The sequence below is a fragment of the Triturus cristatus genome, chromosome 1_2 (assembly GCF_964204655.1).
Source record: "Triturus cristatus chromosome 1_2, aTriCri1.1, whole genome shotgun sequence".
NCBI classification, from domain to species: domain Eukaryota; kingdom Metazoa; phylum Chordata; class Amphibia; order Caudata; family Salamandridae; genus Triturus; species Triturus cristatus.
This window is the reverse complement of record NC_140580.1, coordinates 319,982,388-320,001,012: the sequence shown is the minus strand read 5'-3', so window position 1 is coordinate 320,001,012 and position 18,625 is coordinate 319,982,388. Positions and strand designations below refer to the sequence as shown.

The following is an 18,625-nucleotide window of genomic DNA, read 5'->3' as shown; positions in this document are numbered from 1 at the left end:
CGTCTCACACCTCCAGACTATGGCCGACCTCCTGCACTCGCTGGGGTTCTCCATCAATGTGCCGAAGTCGCACCTGAGTCCCTCCCAAAAGCTCCTTTTCATCGGGGCGGTTCTCGATTCGGCGCAGTTCCGGGTCTATCCGCCGGCACAGCGGGTCCGGGACATTCAGGCCCTGATTTCCATCTTCCGGCCTCTGTCCTGGGTTTCGGTCAGGTTGGTGCTGCGGCTTCTGGGGCTGATGGCCTCCTGCATCCTGTTGGTACCTCACGCCAGGTGGCGGATGCGGGCTCTGCAGTGGGACCTGAAGTTTCAGTGGGCCCAGCATCGAGGCAACCTGTCCGACCACGTCTTGATCTCGGAGGGCACTGCGAACCAGCTGCAGTGGTGTCTCACGAATCGCGATTGGGTCAGCGGCAGATCCCTCTCCCTACCCCAAACGGAGCATGTCTTAGTGACGGATGCGTCCCTCCTGGGATGGGGGGGGGCCATATGGGAGAGGCGGAGATCAGAGGACTCTGGTCTCCGGCGGAGACTCGGCTCCATATCAATCTCTTGGAGCTGAGGGCGATCCGACTTGCACTACAAGCCTTCCTTCCCTCTGTCCGGGGAAGTGTCGTGCAGGTGTTCACGGACAACACCACCGCCATGTGGTATTGCAACAAACAGGGCGGGGTGGGGTCCTGGACCCTTTGTCAGGAGGCTCTGCGCCTCTGGACATGGCTGGAACATCAGGGCATCACCCTGGTGGTTCAACATCTGCCGGGCTCTCTGAACGCCAAAGCAGACGAACTCAGCCGCCGGTGCATGATGGATCACGAATGGCGTCTGAACTCGGACGTGGCGCAAGGTCTCTTTCTACAGTGGGGAGAGCCTTGGTTAGATCTATTCGCCACCGAAGAGACCGCGCAATGTCAGCAGTTCTGCGCGTTAGAATTTCCAAGGCGGCACTCGCTCGGAGACGCTTTTCGTCGCGAGTGGAGTTGTGGTCTGTTGTACGCCTTTCCGCCTATACCACTTCTGCCCAGAGTGCTGAAGAAGATCAGGCGCGACCGGGCCCAAGTCATATTGGTGGCTCCGGATTGGGCACGAAGGTACTGGTATCCCGAGCTTCTCAGTATGTCCATCGATCCCCCGATACGTCTGCCTCTTCAGGAGGACCTTCTGTCGCAGCAGCAGGGGACGGTCCTACACCCGAACCTGTCCAGCCTCCACCTCCATGCGTGGAGATTGAGCGGCGACAGTTGATGCCATTTGACTTGCCTCCTGAAGTCTGTGATGTCATTCTGGCAGCCAGGCGTCCCTCCACAAAGACGGTATACGCCTGCCGGTGGAACAAATTTGTGGCATGGTGCACAGCAAAGGCTGTGGATCCCCTTTCCGCCCCTCTTTCTGAGGTTCTACTCTTTGTTCTTTCTTTGGCCCAGCAGGGCTCTGCTCTGGGCAACTTTGAAGGGTTATCTTGCTGAAATCTCTGCTTTCTTAAGGCTTCCTGATCAGCCTTCTCTTTTCAAGTCCCCTGTTGTCTCCCGTTTTCTGAAGGGCATTACTAATATGTTCCCTCCTGTCCCCTTCGTAATGCTTCAGTGGGACTTGAACCTTGTTCTCACTTTTCTGATGTGCGCTCCCTTTGAGCCCCTTCACAACTGTCCACTTCATCTACTGACTCTGAAAACTGCCTTCCTGGTGGCTATCACCTCCGCTAGGCGGGTGAGTGAGCTCCAGGCTCTGTCAGCTAAGCGTCCCTTCCTTTCGGCTCATCCGGATAAGGTTGTCCTCCGGACACGTCCTTCTTCCCTTCCTAAAGTCGTGACTCCCTTTCACATCGGGCAATCTGTCACGCTGCCCACCTTCTTTCCGCCTCCGCATCCTTCAAAAGATGAAGAGCGGCTCCACCGTCTGGACCCAAAACGTGCGCTGTCCTTTTATTTGGACCGCACAAAACAGTTCCGGGTGGACGACCAACTTTTTGTTGGATATGTAGGTGCTAGGAAGGGTAAAGCTGTGCACAAGCGGACCATCTCACGATGGGTCGTGTTGTGTATTAAGATCTGCTATTCCTTGGCGAAAAAGGTCCCTCCTGTTGGGCTGAGAGCCCATTCCACCCGGGCCACAGCGGCGACAACTGCCCTGGGGCGGGGAGTCCCCTTGCAGGACATCTGACAGGCGGCAACGTGGGCTTCACTGCACACGTTTGCCAAACACTATTGCCTGGACAGCCAAGTCCAGAGAGATGGCCACTTTGGCTGTTCTGTACTCCAGGACTTTCTGGTGTGATCTTGGTTCGCAGGCCCACCTCCGGGGTTGGTATTGCTGGGGTATCTATTCTAAGGTGAGGAATCTAACTAACGTGTTTCTTTCAGATGAACAAGTTACTTACCTTCGGTAACGATGTATCTGTAAGAAACATTAGTTAGTTACATTCCTCACCGACCCACCCAGCCTCCCCGTTCTGCGAACCGACATCTAGGGTTAAGGTTCTCCCTTTCAGGGCCCTAGATTTTTTGGCAGCAGTGTCGGTCTCTTGTATGGCTCAGCGTCCCTGGCGCGGAAAGCTATGTATAAGAACTGACGTCAGCGCGCGAGGGCGGCGTCTAAGTACTCCGACGTCATTCCGGCGCACGACGCCGACGACGGACGCGGAGCCGCAGACGACGCCTACCGACGCGCAAGGGGTATTGCTACAAAAATCTTTCCGGATCCAGCCTGACACCTGGGGATATTCTAAGGTGAGGAATCTAACTAACTAATGTTTCTTACAGATACATCATTACCGAAGGTAAGTAACTTGTTCTTTATGCTAATTCTATTCTCCTTGCTGCTGTGAAAATCCGTTGTTCTAGATTAGAGGGTGGGAGGAGGTGGGTAACACGGTTTCGAGCTACTTTGTTTTGTTTTTGTACTGCATATCTATAAAATAAAAAAATATATATAAAAAAAAAAAAAGGAAATAGAATTTGTAAAATCTGGACATTTCCCTTTCAAGCCTAATGGATGGATGAAAAAAGTTGGACTATATGCAGATACATTGATGACATATATTCAGGACCTCGCCAGCTCTTTCTTTGCTACTATGCAAACTCTGAATGATTTTGGGAGGGTCTTCGAATATTTAGTGAATCAACAAAAAATTAGAGAGCAAAGGTCTTGGAATACCCATTGTGACAGTCCCCTTGAAAATAAGCAAATACGGTATCTGGGGGTTCAGGTAGTAAAGGAGCTTGTGAAGATGACCCAAGCAAATTTTGACAAACGTATGACGGAGACTAAGAAACTACTAAGATCATGGAGGTGTCTCCCCCTCCCGATACTAGGAAGGACTAACATAATAAAAATGGCAATGCTCCCGAAATTCACTTTTTTCTTTAATGCGATCCCGCTACATTTAAGAACAGAATGGCTTAGGAAACTACAGGGAGAGATAAGCAGCTTTATTTGGTCATCTAAGGGAGTGAGAATTGCCTGAAGGCAATTAATCAGAAATAAATCAGAAGGCGGCATAGCATCCCCAGATTTTAATGGTTGGGCTTTTCAGCTAAAGAAAATAAGACTATAGTTAATTGGAGGTTTTCAGCAGATCTCCCCCTTATTCCAAGGTTTAAGAAAATTTTTGCCTCAATGGGATGATCCTTTTCTTTTGAAATATGGTCATCCTAAGTTCTTTAAGAAGATTCGATTGAAGACTCTGACCGTCTCTTGTCTTGTTAGCTATGGGCCAGATTAGACGTGTGCTAGGGGATACCCTATTATAGTGACTTTGCTCTGATATGGAACTCACCTGGAACACCAAAAGACCTCTGAAGGAAGCTGGATAAAATAGATGGGGCCAGATTATAGAGGCGAATTTCTTGGTGTCCTTGGAAACCCTAACTCGGATCACGAACAATAGGCTATCAACATTTAAGTTCTATCAATTGAGAAAGGAAAGACAGAATGGCTGTCACATTCCATCCCCCGAAGAGAGGTATAAAAATGGGACTGGATGCTGGTGCAAGGCATCAATTGAGCTTTCATGCTTCCAGACGAGATTTGGAGGAGGGACCTGCCAATGCTGGAGTTAATACACTTATGGCAAGTATCTTTGTCTACCTTAGGACCTCAGTAAAATCTTCACTGCTCACAAAGAATCATTTGTTCCCTGTACACAAGGCTTATTGGACCCCAAGGAAGTTATCAAGTCTAGAAGCCCAAGAGACTAAGTACTGCTTCAGGTGTTGTTTGGCGGAGCAAGATGATGTCCATATGTTCTGGCAGTGTCCCGCTATCCAACTCTTCTGGCAAGAAGTGGGTATGGCTATGTCAGGCATGTTAGGTAGAGAAATCAATGTAAGCCTTACACTGGTGATCTTTGGCATTTCAGTAGGTTATGGGCCACCGAAAAATTTGCGGAAGACTGTAAGCTATACTATTTTTACTTGCACAGGGGGAGATGTGTTTGAAATGGCCGTCACCGGCACCTCCGGTCTTTATGGATTGGGTTATATCGGCTAAACGAGTCAGCAGGCTGGATTGCTGCTGTCACTCTGTTAAAAGGGCAGAGATGTGGGAGCCTTTAAAAATCTTGTGTAAGAGTTTGACTAGATAAATATAAGTAAGCATACTGGTAGCGACTCAGGTGTCCTATGATTATGGCACATGTAGGAAAGAAGGATCTGCTTTCATGGTTACACCCACTTTTTGCTGATGTCAGTCTGTTTTTTGACTAGTCTGACTAGGATCCTGCTGATCAGGACCCCAGTCACTGTGCTTCCTCCCTAAATTTGACTTGGTAAGTACTTCTGTACCTCCACAATTGGCTACTGGTGTACCCTTGAAAGTCCCTAGTATATGGTACTAAGGTTCCCAGGGCATAGGTACACCAGGGGTCGCCCATTGGCTGCAGCATATATTGTGCTGCCCATGAGCGACCACTCAAACTGTGACTACAGGTCTACCATTGCAGCCTGTGTGAGTTGGTGCTTGCACCTCTCACGACAGATATGTTTCCTTCTATCTGAGGTCACTCCACTTAAAACCTATAAGTCACCCCTCGAGCAGGCCTTTCAGTCCTGAAGACAGAGTGCTTGGTTATAAGTGTGCAGGACATCTCTACAAACCCCAGAGTTGATTCTCCAGGCTTTATTAGTGCGGTCAGCCATTTTAATAAATATAGTGGACATCAGTCATTACGAGATGTCTAACTATATAGTGGCTGCACCAAACCCGGTCATGTTTGGTATCGTACATGTTGGAATCATACCCCAACTCTGATTCGAGTGTGGGAAGTATGATGCCATGTACTGGGGGACTCACTTGGGGTACCCCCCTGTAAACCCTTATACAGCCTTTCAGGGTCTGCAACCTAGTGATGCTGCCGACCACAGACATGATTCTGCCCTCCTGCTGTATGAGCCAAACTTGAGCAGAGGAAGGTAGAACAATAGGTTTGCACATCCCCAGACAGGACTTAGTGCTTTCGGTGGTTGTCTAAAATCACCATAAGGGTTGTCTGGATTAGTGCAAGGTGCTTCACTTAAATAAGTGTGTACCATATACTACGCCAGCCTCCTACAGCACATAAAACCAACAAATGAGGAGCACTGGGGCCGTTGTGAATCTCCTACCAAATGTTTGATGAGGTATCTGATAGAGACATCTAGCCTCAGATTTCTTCCCTCTGAATTATCCCTTGGTGCCTGTACCTCTGCGTGTCAGTAGATTGCATCAAGTGACTCTGTAGTGACGTCTTTTACCGGATGTGACATTGATAGAGTTCATATAAGGCCTTCCCTGATGTGCTGACATTAGTTTCTACCTTTACGCGCTTCCAATGCAGGTCCAGTGAGCGGTTCCTTTGGCTGCTTTTTGACCTATTTCAAAAAATGTTGTCAACAGAACAGTGTGCTTTTTTCTGGCTGTCCTTAGGGTTCAAACCCAGTGGGTCCTGTGGATGACAGATGTCGGCCACAGACTCCAGTCACCAACTTCGGCGAGAACACCACAAGAAGCTCTTGGCGGCGCGGTTGTCACAGGCACTACCTTAATATGCAGTCACCTTTTCGTTCCAAGGAATGCTTGAGAGCCCTCTCCAGAAGTCCTTTCCGTGGGCATCCATCGACCTCGATGTCCAAGGGTTAGGTGCGACATAAGCGGTCGAAGTCACAGCACTCCCTGGCTTCACCACATATGCACAGCTTCTCTGACGTCCCTCACCGTCCTACGGTTAAGGAGTTGTGGCGAGAATCTACCCCGTGCCTCCCACTATTCCATGGAGCCGAGGCAACTCTGGACCAGATGAGGGAATATTATTTCTTCCTTCATGCCATCTTTGGATCTCCGCCTCCTTCTGATGCGCTTCCCAGCCCCAAGGAGACCAGAGGAGCCTTGACTGAATCCACGCCGGCGGAGTCTCCCTTGGCGGCCCTCTGGATCCGTAGTTGGATCCGTGTTGGCTCCGGTGAACAGCTCTTTGGAGTTCCCACCTTCAATGCCAGTGTCTGATCAGCCGGCTCCGACTTAGGCGGCGCCGATTGGCACTACGTCATCTCTCCTCTCCGACGCCGAGGTGTTGCCACATCTATGTCATACGGCATCGTGGAGAAGGAGAAGAAATAGGGTTTATTCCACCCATGACTGACACTGTTCAGCCCCCTCTGGAGGTTAGTTGGATATCTGAGTCAGGGACATCTTAAGTATTTTGGGGGCCCTGGGACAAACGCAATTTGGGGGTCCATGTTGCTGTCTGTTGTACGCCTTTCCGGCTTTACCACTTCTGCCCAGAGTGCTGAAGAAGATCAGGCACGACCAGGCCCAAGTCATTCTTGTAGCTCCGGATTGGGCACGAAGAGTCTGGTATCCCAAGCTGCTCAGCATGGCCACTGATCCTCCGATCCGACTGCCTCTTCGGAAGGATTTTCTGTCGGAGCAACAGGGGACGGTCCTCCACCAGAACCTGTACAGTCTCCATCACCTTCCGTGGGGATTGAGTGGCGGCAGTTGATGTCATTTGACTTGCCTCCCGAAGTTTGTGATGTAATCTTGGCAGCCAGGCGTCCCGCCACTAAGACGGTATACACCTGCCCGTGGAACAAATGTGTGGCATGGTGCACAGCAAAGGTTGTGAATCCCCTTTCTGCCCCTCCTTCCGAGGTTCTTTTGTTCCTTCTTTCTTTGGCCCAGCAGGGCTCTGCACTGGGCACTATCAAGGGCTATCTTTCAGCCATTTCTGCTTTTCTTCGGCTGCCTGATCAGCCTTCTCTTTTCAAGTCCCCGATTGTAAATAGTTTCTTGAAAGGCATAACTCATCTCTCCTCCTGTTCCCTTCATTATGCTTCAGTGGGACTTGAGCCTGGTTTTAACTTATTTAATGTGCTCTCCCTTTGATTCGCTTCACAACTGTCCTTTGACGCTTTTAACTCTCAAAACTGAATTCCTGTTGGCCAGCACGTCTGCCAGACGAGTGAGTGAGCTCCAGGCACTTTCATCAAAGGCTCCTTTTCTATCTGTGCATCTGGACAAAGTTGTCCTCAGGACTCGTCCATCCTTCTTTCCCAAAATTGTCACTGCCTTTCACATTGGGCAGACCATCACTTTGCCCACCTTCTTTCCGCCTCGGCATCCTTCGAAAGAGGAAGAGAGGCTCCACCGTCTGGACCCAAAACGTGCGCTGTCTTTTTATCTGAACCGCACCAAACAGTTCCGGCTGGATGACCAGCTCTTTGTTGGCTACTTGGGTGCCAAAAAAGGTCGGGCCGTACACAAGCGGGCTATCTCTTGATGGGTCGTTTTGTGTATCAAAGCCTGTTATTCTCTGGTGAAGAAGGAGCTTCCAGTGGGGCAGCGCTCCCATTCCACAAGGGTGACGGCAGCCACTACTGCTTTAAGGCGAGGAGTTCCTCTGAATGACATCTGTCAGGCAGCTATGTGGGCATCGTTGCACTCCTTTACGAAACACTACTGCCTGGACAGCCAAGTCCGGAGAGACAGCTTCTTTGGCCTTTCTGTTCTCCAGGACTTTCTGGTGTAATATTGGTTGGCAGACCCACCTCCGGGGTTGGTATTGCTGGGGTATCTATTCTATGGAAAGGAATCTATAACTAACGTGTTTCTTTCAGATGAACAAGTTACTTACCTTCGGTAACGATATATCTGTAAGAAACATTGGTTAGTTATAGATTCCTTACCAACCCACCCATCCTCCCCGTTCTGCGAACTGATATCTAGGGTTAAGGACATTCTTTCAGGGTCCTAGTTTAGTGCACCAGTGGTCAGTGTCTTGCATGGCTCTGTGTTTCTGGCGCGGAAAGTCTTGTACAGAACTGACGTCAGCGCACAAGGGCGGCATCTGAGTAGCTACCGCGACGTCATCCCGACGACACGACGCCAACGACGAACGCGGAGCCAACCGACGACACCTTCCGACACGCAGAGGTACTGCTGACGAAAGAACTTTACGGATAGAGTCTGACGCCTGGGTATAATTCTAAGGTAAGGAATCTATAACTAACTAATGTTTCTTACAGATATATCGTTACCAAAGGTAAGTAACTTGTTCAATAATGCACCTATATGCTCTCTCTGTTGACATGGAATCAGATTGGATTTCCTCTGATCCATCCAAAACCCTGAAAGGAGCATACCAGAGCTTTGTGTTTTTGAGGTGGTGGGGTATAGACCAGCCAGTCATCCAGATAAGAGTGCAGCAAATTAAACAAAATCAGAATCTTGGGGGTAAGACCATGAGGATTAACCTCAACCCAAAGGGCAGTAATTTGAATTTGTATTGCCCATGGATAGTGCAAATTGTAAGAAGCACTGATTACGAGGACCTGCCAGAACGCGAAAATAAGCACCCGACCATAAGCCACATCAGATGGCCATTGTAGCAGCCCCTCCGTTATATGAAGGAGGACACCACAATAATTCTCCTTTGTTAGCAGAGATTGAAGACCTCAAATCTGCTACTGCGCCGTGTAGGTCACATATCTCTTGGATGAATACAGCAGCTGTGAATAACTATTTTAGCACAACAGTCAAATATCCCTCAACTCTATTTGTGTGCTCAGCGAATATATGCACCACATTCCCTCAGCAACACTGCCTTTGACAAACTGGAATTGAGATCCATCTCCCCAGAATATGTCTATAAGGCAAAGTACCATACTAGGTCAGCGATCCAGATGAAGCTGCACAACCTCTCAATTTGAGACCACAAAGCTTCAAAAAGGGAAAGATAGGTAGGGACAGATGTATGACCTGCCAAATAGCGCCTCGCATTTGTGACTCGCAATTTGCGAGGCGCTATTTGGCATGTACAATAGTTTGTTTAACACTGTTTGCGATTCCCAATGGGCTCGCAAATTGTGAGGCTTATGAATATTAATGAGCCTCTCGCAATTTGCGAGCCCATTGTGAATGACAGGCCCTCCCAGGGATGGTGGGCTGCTGGGCTCAGCAGACCACCGTGTCTGGGACTGCTTTTAAATAAAGCAGCTTTTTTTCTTAATGCAGCCCGTTTTCCTTAAAGGAAAACGGGATGCATTTAAAAAAAAAAATGAAACGTTTTAGTTTAGGGCAGGCAGTGGTCCCTGGGAGCTCTGCCTGTCCTTTAAAAATATTGCATGCATTTGCAAAGGGGAAGGGGTCCATTTGCGAATGCATTACCACCTACTTCAAGTAGGTGGTAATTTGCAAGTGTTTTGCAACTGTAATTGCGGTCGCAAAACATTGGTAGATAGCTTTACGGTCGCTATTAGGAAGGGAACGCCCCTTCCTAACAGCAAGTCGCAAAACTGTATTTTGTGAGTCACAATTTATTTGTGACTCGCAAAATACTGTTTACACATGGGCCAATGCTTCTTAGCGTGCGCAAACGGGTCTAAGACCTGTTTGCGCATGCTATAAAGCATCGTACATCTGGCCCTTAGTGCGGTGTAAGAACTCCAGCACCAGCACGGCACTGTAATGACCTGCAACTGTTGTAACTGCCTGAGCACCCTCAATGTGTTGGCAGTCATCCAACGTAAAAGACCTGCAGTAAAGGAAAAACAGCTTTAGATACCTGCCTTTCGTGCTTATCACCTATCAGACTTGATCCTTTGAAACCGAACAAGAAAATATGCAGCAGGTGATAAGGTTAAAGTTATGCTAAAGTGTGTACCTTGTGGGGGAGGATTTAAACATATTTTACACTTGCTAGACGCTTATCAAGGAGATGCTTTAACCTTTAACCTCGCATACAAGGATTTTAGTGAGGAACCATTGAAGTTAGAAGACACTTGCGGCGAATAAGCTTATGCGTCCTCCAAACAAATTAGCTGATTAAATAAAAGGTTTGATTCAAATGTTTAGTACGGTGTTGCTGCTTTGCTGGTAAATGTAACTTCTTTAGGTCAGGCACAATAGAATAGAGTGTTTAAAAATGCTACCCCGAACAGAAAACAATCATGGTTACCAATTGATTTTCCTTTGTATGCAGGGAATGTTAACTTAGTTGGCGAAGACGAGTGGTTGGGTATCCTCGCGCCTTGGAATATTCACAAAGAGCAATTCTCTTGTCGTAATGACATAAAAAGTATTTATGTGTCTGTTTTCTCTCTGCTTTAGCTTCCAGAAGTATATGTTCCTCCTGTTCCAATCACTGCACCTGTTATGAGTGTCCATTTTGATAGACAAGGTCTCCATACGCAGAATTCCTCACAGGATCGCACCCAGGCACCTCCAGGGGCTCCAACAGAAGCAAATATGCAGGTGATTAGTAATATACTGTAACAACTGATATTCAAATGATCCTGGGAATGGTGAAGGATTTGAATACATTTACTTTACCATACAAATGTCAATCTGATGAAGCAGGTCATACCACACCATAACTTCATGAAGTATAAGCACGGAGTTCAACAATTTAACTACAGGTACATATGGAGGCAACACATTAGAGATTTCTTGACCTTACCTAAATGCTTCTTTCACAATGGTCATTTGATATTTTAGTTAATTGTAAGAAAGGTTACGTGACAAATGTGGCAGGTATGCTCCACGTCATGCTAGAGAAGAGACTAAATATTAATGTCTGTTTCACTGTCTTACATATGTGTACAAAGTTTTATTGCACAAATTGATCTTCAGATGTGTCAAGGAGCCAGGGTGGCCACAAGGGATGAGCAGCAGGGGCTGCAGGCAATAGGCCCTGTCTTTGTAGCGCCATAGGTTGCCAAATGTATTTTTATGTCACAACATCAGACCCAACCTGTTTTGGGATATATTCATGATGATGCACTTTGAGAAATTGGGTTGTTGGTTGAGGGTGGTGTGAGTCCTCCTCAAGCAATATTCACAATCCTTGTCAGGGTGAACCACAAACATTCACAAAACTAACCTTCTTTTAGCTTCACAGGGAAGTGTCGCCAGATAGACTTACTGAATACTTCGATTCCATATAGTTGATTTGGCTTGACAATAATCACAGGCTTTACCTAGGTGCCCTCTTCACCACTGGATATTAAGTTCAGGCCATCAGTAGCATGTCTGGGGGAAAGGTCTCCAGCCCGGATGGACTTACAGTCCGCTTCTGCAAGGAATATGCAGAGTTACTGACCCCTCATCTTCTTGCCATGCACGAGGAAGCCAGGGAGACTGGCTACCTACCACCCTCGGTGCGGGAGTCTTCTTAGTCACGCTCCTACAATCCAGCAAATACCTGCGATACTTATTGGTCGCATTCTGTGATCAATCTGGACAACAAAATATTTGCCAAAATGTTTGCGGCCCATATCCTGCACCTACTCCTTGTGATCGTCAGACTGAACCAATCAGGTTTTGTCCCTGGCCATTCGACAAGCCATAATCTTCACTTTTTTGCACTAATCCAGACCTTGAGCCCGTAGCACCTGGCAGTTGATTTCTTCCTTGACGTAACCAAGGTGTTTGATTTTCTTGAGTGGTTGGATCTATTCCCTCTTCTTTGGCACATGGGCTTCAGCCATGGCTTCCTTGGGTGGATCAATCTACTCTATACTTTACCGAGTGCCAGACGGCGCATTAGCAGGAGAGTCTCTAAGCCCATAGCCATAAATGGAGGTACTAGGAAGGGCTGCCTTCCCCAATCCTTTACGCTTTCGGCAGTACCATGCTGATCGATGCCTCTGCTACACGTCACGATGGCTGTTGGTGTCTCTGTATGCAGACGATGTCAACCTCTATGTAAGGAACCCTGCCACGAATCTTGCACCACTACTGTGCGAGTTCATCCTTTATGCGGTCCTCACAGGAATAGCGATCATTTGCTAGAAGTCAACGTTATTTCCATGCAGTGAGCATTTTTCCACTGAATATCCTCTTAAATGGTCCACTGACAGTGTCCATTACTTTGGGATCGTCATTAGTAGGAATGTTTCTCAGATCTGGAGAGAGAATTATGACAGAGATTGCTTCGTCTCTTACCAGGCATGTCCCCATTGCCAAAATAGTGGTTCTGCCAAAATTACTCTACCTGTTTGTGAACATCCCGATTCCACACACAGTGGTGTTCTTTAGGCACATTTATTCCCTTTTGATACAGCTGGTGTGGGCTGGTGGGCAGCAGCTGCGGTTGTCTTGGGAGATGCTGACACTTTCTGCGTATGCATCCCTGACATTGTTATACTAGTATTGTCCTCAAGCACACATCACTCACTATTGGTTACACTCTGTCCAACACCTTCCACATACTGAGATAGAGACAGACGTTATCGAGGGATGTCCTCTGCGCACAGTGGTTTGCACCTCCCCTAGACATAAATACCATCCAATGTACTGTCTGGGCCTGACAGAACCTGTGCCGAAGGGCCAGACTGGAGTGCTTCTCTTCCGCCAATCGACCTCTTGCTGATAACCCGGTCTTGCCCCCTGTAGCACAGGAATCCACTAAGCGTCAGTTGCAGAGGCTGGGCTTGAGAAGATGGGCAACTTATATCCCACTGACGAGTTCCTGCCTCTAAAGGACTTTCAGGTTCTTGCTGCGTGCTCACCACTTGACACATTACTTTACTTTTGCTTGCGTAGCACCTACAGAGCTGGGCATGGCTCCTTCTCCCACTGCTCTACATGCCCTAGATTGTGTGCTCACTACTCCCTCCCCTAGAAGGCTTATCACCTGCTTCGTACTCTACAGTGCAAGACAGGGTCCCTGTGCTTCAGCCGATGACTTTGTCAAAGTGGCGGGCAGACCTGGGAGAGGACATGATGGAGGATAAATGAAGAAATTGCTGCTCCTTAACAGACTGTTGTCACCAAATTACAGATTGAAACTCATCCATGTAAAATTCATCCACAGCATATACCGCTCTCTGGCTGCACTGTGACGGATGAGTCTGGTTCCGGAGGCACCCTGTGTGCGTTGCAGGCTGCTGACCCTGACTTTATACAACTTGCTTGGTCTTGCACTGCAATTGCTACATATTGGTCAGCCGTACTAGATTGTATATACTCAGTGATAGCAGGCTCTTTTCCTCATACTCCACTCGTCGTCCTACTGGGGTTAGTCAAACATGTCCCAGACGGTGTCCGCCAGCTGACGGAAATGCTTCCCAAGAGAATAGTCACTGTCCACTGGGGCCATAAGGGCTGCCCACAACTATCCTACTGGGTTACTGAAGCTGCGCATTGCCTAGAGCACCTTGGAGAATACTTGGCGTTAATGCCCACCAGATCTTGCCCCATGGACTTTTGGAGCCCTTTCGGAACCTACCTTGTTGCCCAGGGAGGCTCTGGGTCCTCCTCTCCAACCCGGACCCTGTAGCGCCTATGGTCCTCATCTCCTAGCGCCACAATTCCAATTGTCTAATCACTGATTGCACATTAATGTTTCTTCCTTCACATTTGTTCATCCGAACTGTCTTTTTAACCCTGGAAATTTCACTGTGTTCTATGGTTTGTACTTGCTTTATTGCCCTGTTTGTACTGTGCATTTTTTACATCTCAAAAACTCAATAAACACAAAAGAAAAAAAAATACAGTAGCTTTGCACAAAAGCTGTACGGCTTAACTTAGTGGCGAAGTGTAAAGTTTTTATGTATCACTTAAACAGTAATAAAGTAAAAATACAACAAAATAAAAATCCTGCACCAATTCAGAAAAATAGAGTACATTTTAACAAATTATTTAACACCAAAATGACAAAAATCCAATTAGTTGGACCCGGAGATGTGCAATTTTCAATATTTAATTGGAAATAGTGATTAAAAGCATAAAGTGCCAACTGTGGTTATCTGGCTGCGTCGGACCGGGACAAAGTCACAAGTTCAGGCCGACTTTGATGGAGTGCTGGCTGGATACAGGGACCAAGCTAGGTCCACTGACCAAAGTACCTTAAATCCTGGTTGCGAAGCGTTACGAGATCCCGTGGTGAGGATGCATCGGGCAGTGGCAGTTCCGAAGAGCTGTGGGTGGCAATTCTAGGTCTTGCATTATCGTCGAGGATGCCCTTGATGGAGGCTTGCGATGCTTCTAGGATGGGTCACGAAGAGGTGGCTCCAATGCGGGTCTGCGAGGAGATGTCACACTGCACCGGTTCTGGCCAAAAGACCACTTCTGGACTGGCAGAGCACCTTCAGGCCCAATTCCAAGGGTGCAGGACTAGGGTGGCACCACTTGGGGGGCAGGACATACAGCAGAGAGAGTCAAAGTGCTGGGTTCAAGGTTGTTGAAGCCTTTTCTGTCCCTACGGCTCTGATTAAGAGGCCTGTCAAATAGCCCTTAAAATCACTCTGCTGGTCGTGGGTTTAATATGCAGGTCCAGTCCTTCTCACTCAGGCAGCAGAGTATCAGTCCTTCTTGCAGGAGCAACACAACAGTCTTTCTGAGTCTTTCACAGGTAAAGAGGTGCACAGAAGAGTTGGGTCTGTGGCTCCAATATTTATACATGGTGCCAGTTTTAAAGTAGGATAAAGTTCTGAAGGTTTCCACCTCAGAGGTATTTGGAATTTCCTGCCTCCCTACCCTGGCCCCCGCTTGTCTGGGGACACTACAGACTAGTATCTGAAAGAGACACGTTAGTGATAGATTCCTTACTTTAGAATATCCCCAGGCATCAGACTGGATCCGGAAAGTTTTGCTAGCAGTACCCCTGCACATCAGTAGGTGGCGTTGTGCGGCTCCGCGTCCGTCGCTGGCGTCGTAAGCGCCAAGATGACGTCACGGAGACTACTTAGGCGCCACTCATGCGCGCTGACGTCAGTTCTTTCTTTTTCCGCACCAGAAAGCGCAGATGCGGTTAGAGCACGTACCTTCATCACTTTTTGACTAACGTTTTTGAGACTTTTGTCTCCTGTACAATTTTGGTTTCCTTGGTGCACGTAGAGATTGCCGGATTTAAGTCTTGTGGGACCTGTCGTCGCAATATGTTGGTGGCGGACCCCCACGATGTCTGCCTCTACTGCAGTGGCGGCTGGTGACATTTGAAAGTGGTAGGGCGTAAAATAATTGTCATACTGCGCTGTGGCGAGCGAGCTTAGCGAGCTAGCATAAATAACCTGCGGGGGATATTGGGGGGAGCTACCTCAGAAGAAATTTTTTTGAAAAAGGAGTGGACAAATGGTGCATTTTCAAGCAAATTTGAGGTCACAGAAGCCCCCCTTGACTAATTTGCAAATGTCCACTTTCATCTCGTCAATGTTAATACCAATGAGTGGCTGAACAAAGTGCTGCACCTGACCTGCACAATGACGCCATCAGACAAGGCATCCTGTCTTCCGTGGTTTTACTGCCCCATAAGAACAACATTTCAATTGCTCAGTGACAAAGGCCTGCCAGAAATGCTCCATCTTCTACAGATGGGTGTCTCAAAGTATTCAGAAAAAATCCACCTTGTGACTAACATAACTGAACATGTTGGTATTGTTACTTATTGCAACCGAACCGCACTGTCCAGTGTTTCACATACTGTTTTCAATAAACATTATTCTGCGGAAGACACGTATGTTATTAAAGCTAATAGAACCTGAAATAAACATGCAGTATAACAAATACAAAAAGCTGTCTTTGTGTACTTTGTCACCAGAACCCCTACCGTGATGGAGCATACATATCACTGAAAAAGTATAATGTTTCTCTCTCCACACTCTCTCTCTCTTACACACACACATGCAAACACACAAACACCACATGCACACACTGCACTTCGAAAATTAAAGATTTAGCAAAATCTTAATTGCAGAATAAAATCGTTGCTCATTCCTAAATATGATTGAGAAAGTGAGCCACAGTACACCATCTAAACCAGAGTGCCTGGAAACACTTGCTGGCCTCAGTGGCCTGAGGACTAGGGTTAAACCTTCCTGGGATCAAATTTAAGAGCTGGCAGGTTGGGATCCTTATAGCCAATTGGAAGGCTCTGTGTACAACAGGGGCCGCGGTGACAGACAACCATGCCTGTCCGGAGCAGTGGGAAACTGGCCTAGGTGGACATCATGACCGTCATTTCCCCGGCCTTCCCGGCCTTTCAAAATCAAGCACAGTCGGCAGATCTTTCTATTTTCTTGTAAGCCTGAGGCAATGTGGTAACCTCAGAGAAGGGCCCTAATATATGAACGGACCACCCCGCACCCCCAATCAACATGTGTTAATAAAAAACAGCTATAATTTGGGGATGCAATGGGCCCCTCTGATTCCGGGGTTGTGGTGCCACTGACCTTGCTGCACGTTTGATATCTACGTCTCTTGCTGTAAGGAAGGGAAAGTAATGAAATCAGGAATGCGGATAATATACACCAAATCGCTTTATTTATGTAAACATTGTTTTTTTACCTGGGAATGGGACAGCAAGCCGTTGCATACAAAAAGGCAAGAATCAGAAAACTCTGCAGTTACGAAGCGCTCTATAAATTTCCACACAATGGAATACAATGTTGTAGTAAATGGCGCTGTCTCTTAAAAAATTAAACACTGTTGAGACACACTGGACTTGCATTGATTAATTAACACCACAAGCAATGCAGGCCGTTAACTTGTAAGACACTACGCTAATGGAGTAGACGTGGGCTCATGGATGTTCTTCAAGTGACAACAAAACACAACCAGAAACAGCATAGAGTCCCCCCCTCCGCGTACCACCAACAGAAGAAGTGCAGACAGAGATCATGAGACGCCAGCTGTCCAGCGACAGGACAGCCTACCCAGTCAGTAAAACACAAAACTTTCAATCCCAGTGATAGAACCCTCTCAACCAAAAACTGAAGCGCCAAATACCGCACAAAGCCAATGATAGCACGACAAACCAGCAAGGAGTGGGGAGCACTGGACCACACGCACGCAGTGACTGGAGAACCAACAGACAGTGTCAGTGAAAGCTCGAGAACCCACCCGAACAGGGACAGGAAACTCGGCAGGGTAATTACAAGAAAACGCACCCAGGCAGGGAATTAAGATCCCACCCAACTAAATCACTTGATTCACTTCACATCAATAAATAATACGGGGGCCGCGGCCAAAGGCAGCGACGGCCCGGGTCACAGTCAGGAAACCACCCTAAAATAAATTAAAAAACACTTACCTGACCGGTGACCGCCTCGTCTTCTCCTGGCCCGCGTTAGCGCCTCTCTGCTCCTTCAAACGGTCCGGAACACCACGTCCACGTGACGCAACAGTGACTGCCTGCAACCCGGCCCTCAGCCAATCCTGGCGTTGCAGCAGCGCCAGGATTGGCTGACGGCACCGCCTACTCCTCGCCCGCCGCCTGCCCATTAGGAGACCGAGGGGCTCCTAATGGGCATGCGCAAGGCAGCAAAAACACAAGTACGCATGACTGGGCACGGAGTAAAAATTAAGCTCCAGGCCCACTCATGCGCACTTGTGCTGCCTTTCCTAAAGGCGTCTGACAATGATGTCAGTCAACATGACGCCGGACCGCCCACGGTCCGACGTCATGCTGACTGACATTCACAGAGGAGGGAGAGCCTGACATTCACAGAGGAGAGGAGGGAGAGCTGCAGGCGCGAGGCGCGGGCGGGGGGGCTACGCCCCCACGCCCCAATGGACGCACCGCGCCTGCTCTACTGTCTGGAGACTGACCACGACTCCCGGGACTGTCAGGCCATGGCCCCGAAGGCCTTGAGGGAGCGGCGCCGGAAGCTTATGGAGGTCCGGCACTCATCCCAGCGCCGTTCCCGGGGCCATTCCAGGGAATGCTCGCGGGGCTGCAGTCTTCGCTCCTCAGGCTCCAAGACTTCACCCTTGGATTCGGGCTCCAAGTCTTCACCCTCGGATTCGGGTAAGAGACGACACAAAAAGAAGTCGAAGAAGCATGTTCGCTCTTTGACGTCCCCCCATCAGTCCCCGGATGCGGACGAGGGGGACGGGTTCTGTCCCTGCGGCTCCTTCAGAGCCTGGGAGTCCCGCGGCCTACCCACCTTACCCGGGTCCGTCGGCGACTCCCGCATAGGTGCAAGCATGGACCGCCTCTTTAGGCCTCGGGCTCCTGCCGGTGCGCCTTCGGGCCCCGTGGTCCCGTGTCCGGATCCTGTTGGGCCGGCGAATCCAGCTGCGTTGCCACAGGATCCTGCGCCGTTGAATCCGGCCACGGCGCCACAAGGTCCAGCGCTGCCGGCTCCGGCCCCAGCTCCAACCTTGGCTCCGCCGCTGCAGTGGGTGCCATTTGTCCCACTTTTACCCAGGT

The 18,625-nt window shown here is 48.6% G+C and overlaps 1 protein-coding gene across 2 annotated transcripts in view; it reads left to right on the top strand.

Annotated features, from left to right (window-relative positions):
- The window catches only part of SEC31B (SEC31 homolog B, COPII component), a 1,155,786-nt gene that overhangs the window by 981,534 nt on the left and 155,627 nt on the right, over positions 1 to 18,625 (top strand). For both annotated transcript variants that reach the window (XM_085603885.1, XM_085603887.1), the window contains exon 23: positions 10,582 to 10,725. In XM_085603885.1, the coding sequence (XP_085460011.1) occupies positions 10,582 to 10,725 (144 nt within the window). The remainder of the gene's footprint in view (positions 1 to 10,581; positions 10,726 to 18,625) is intronic.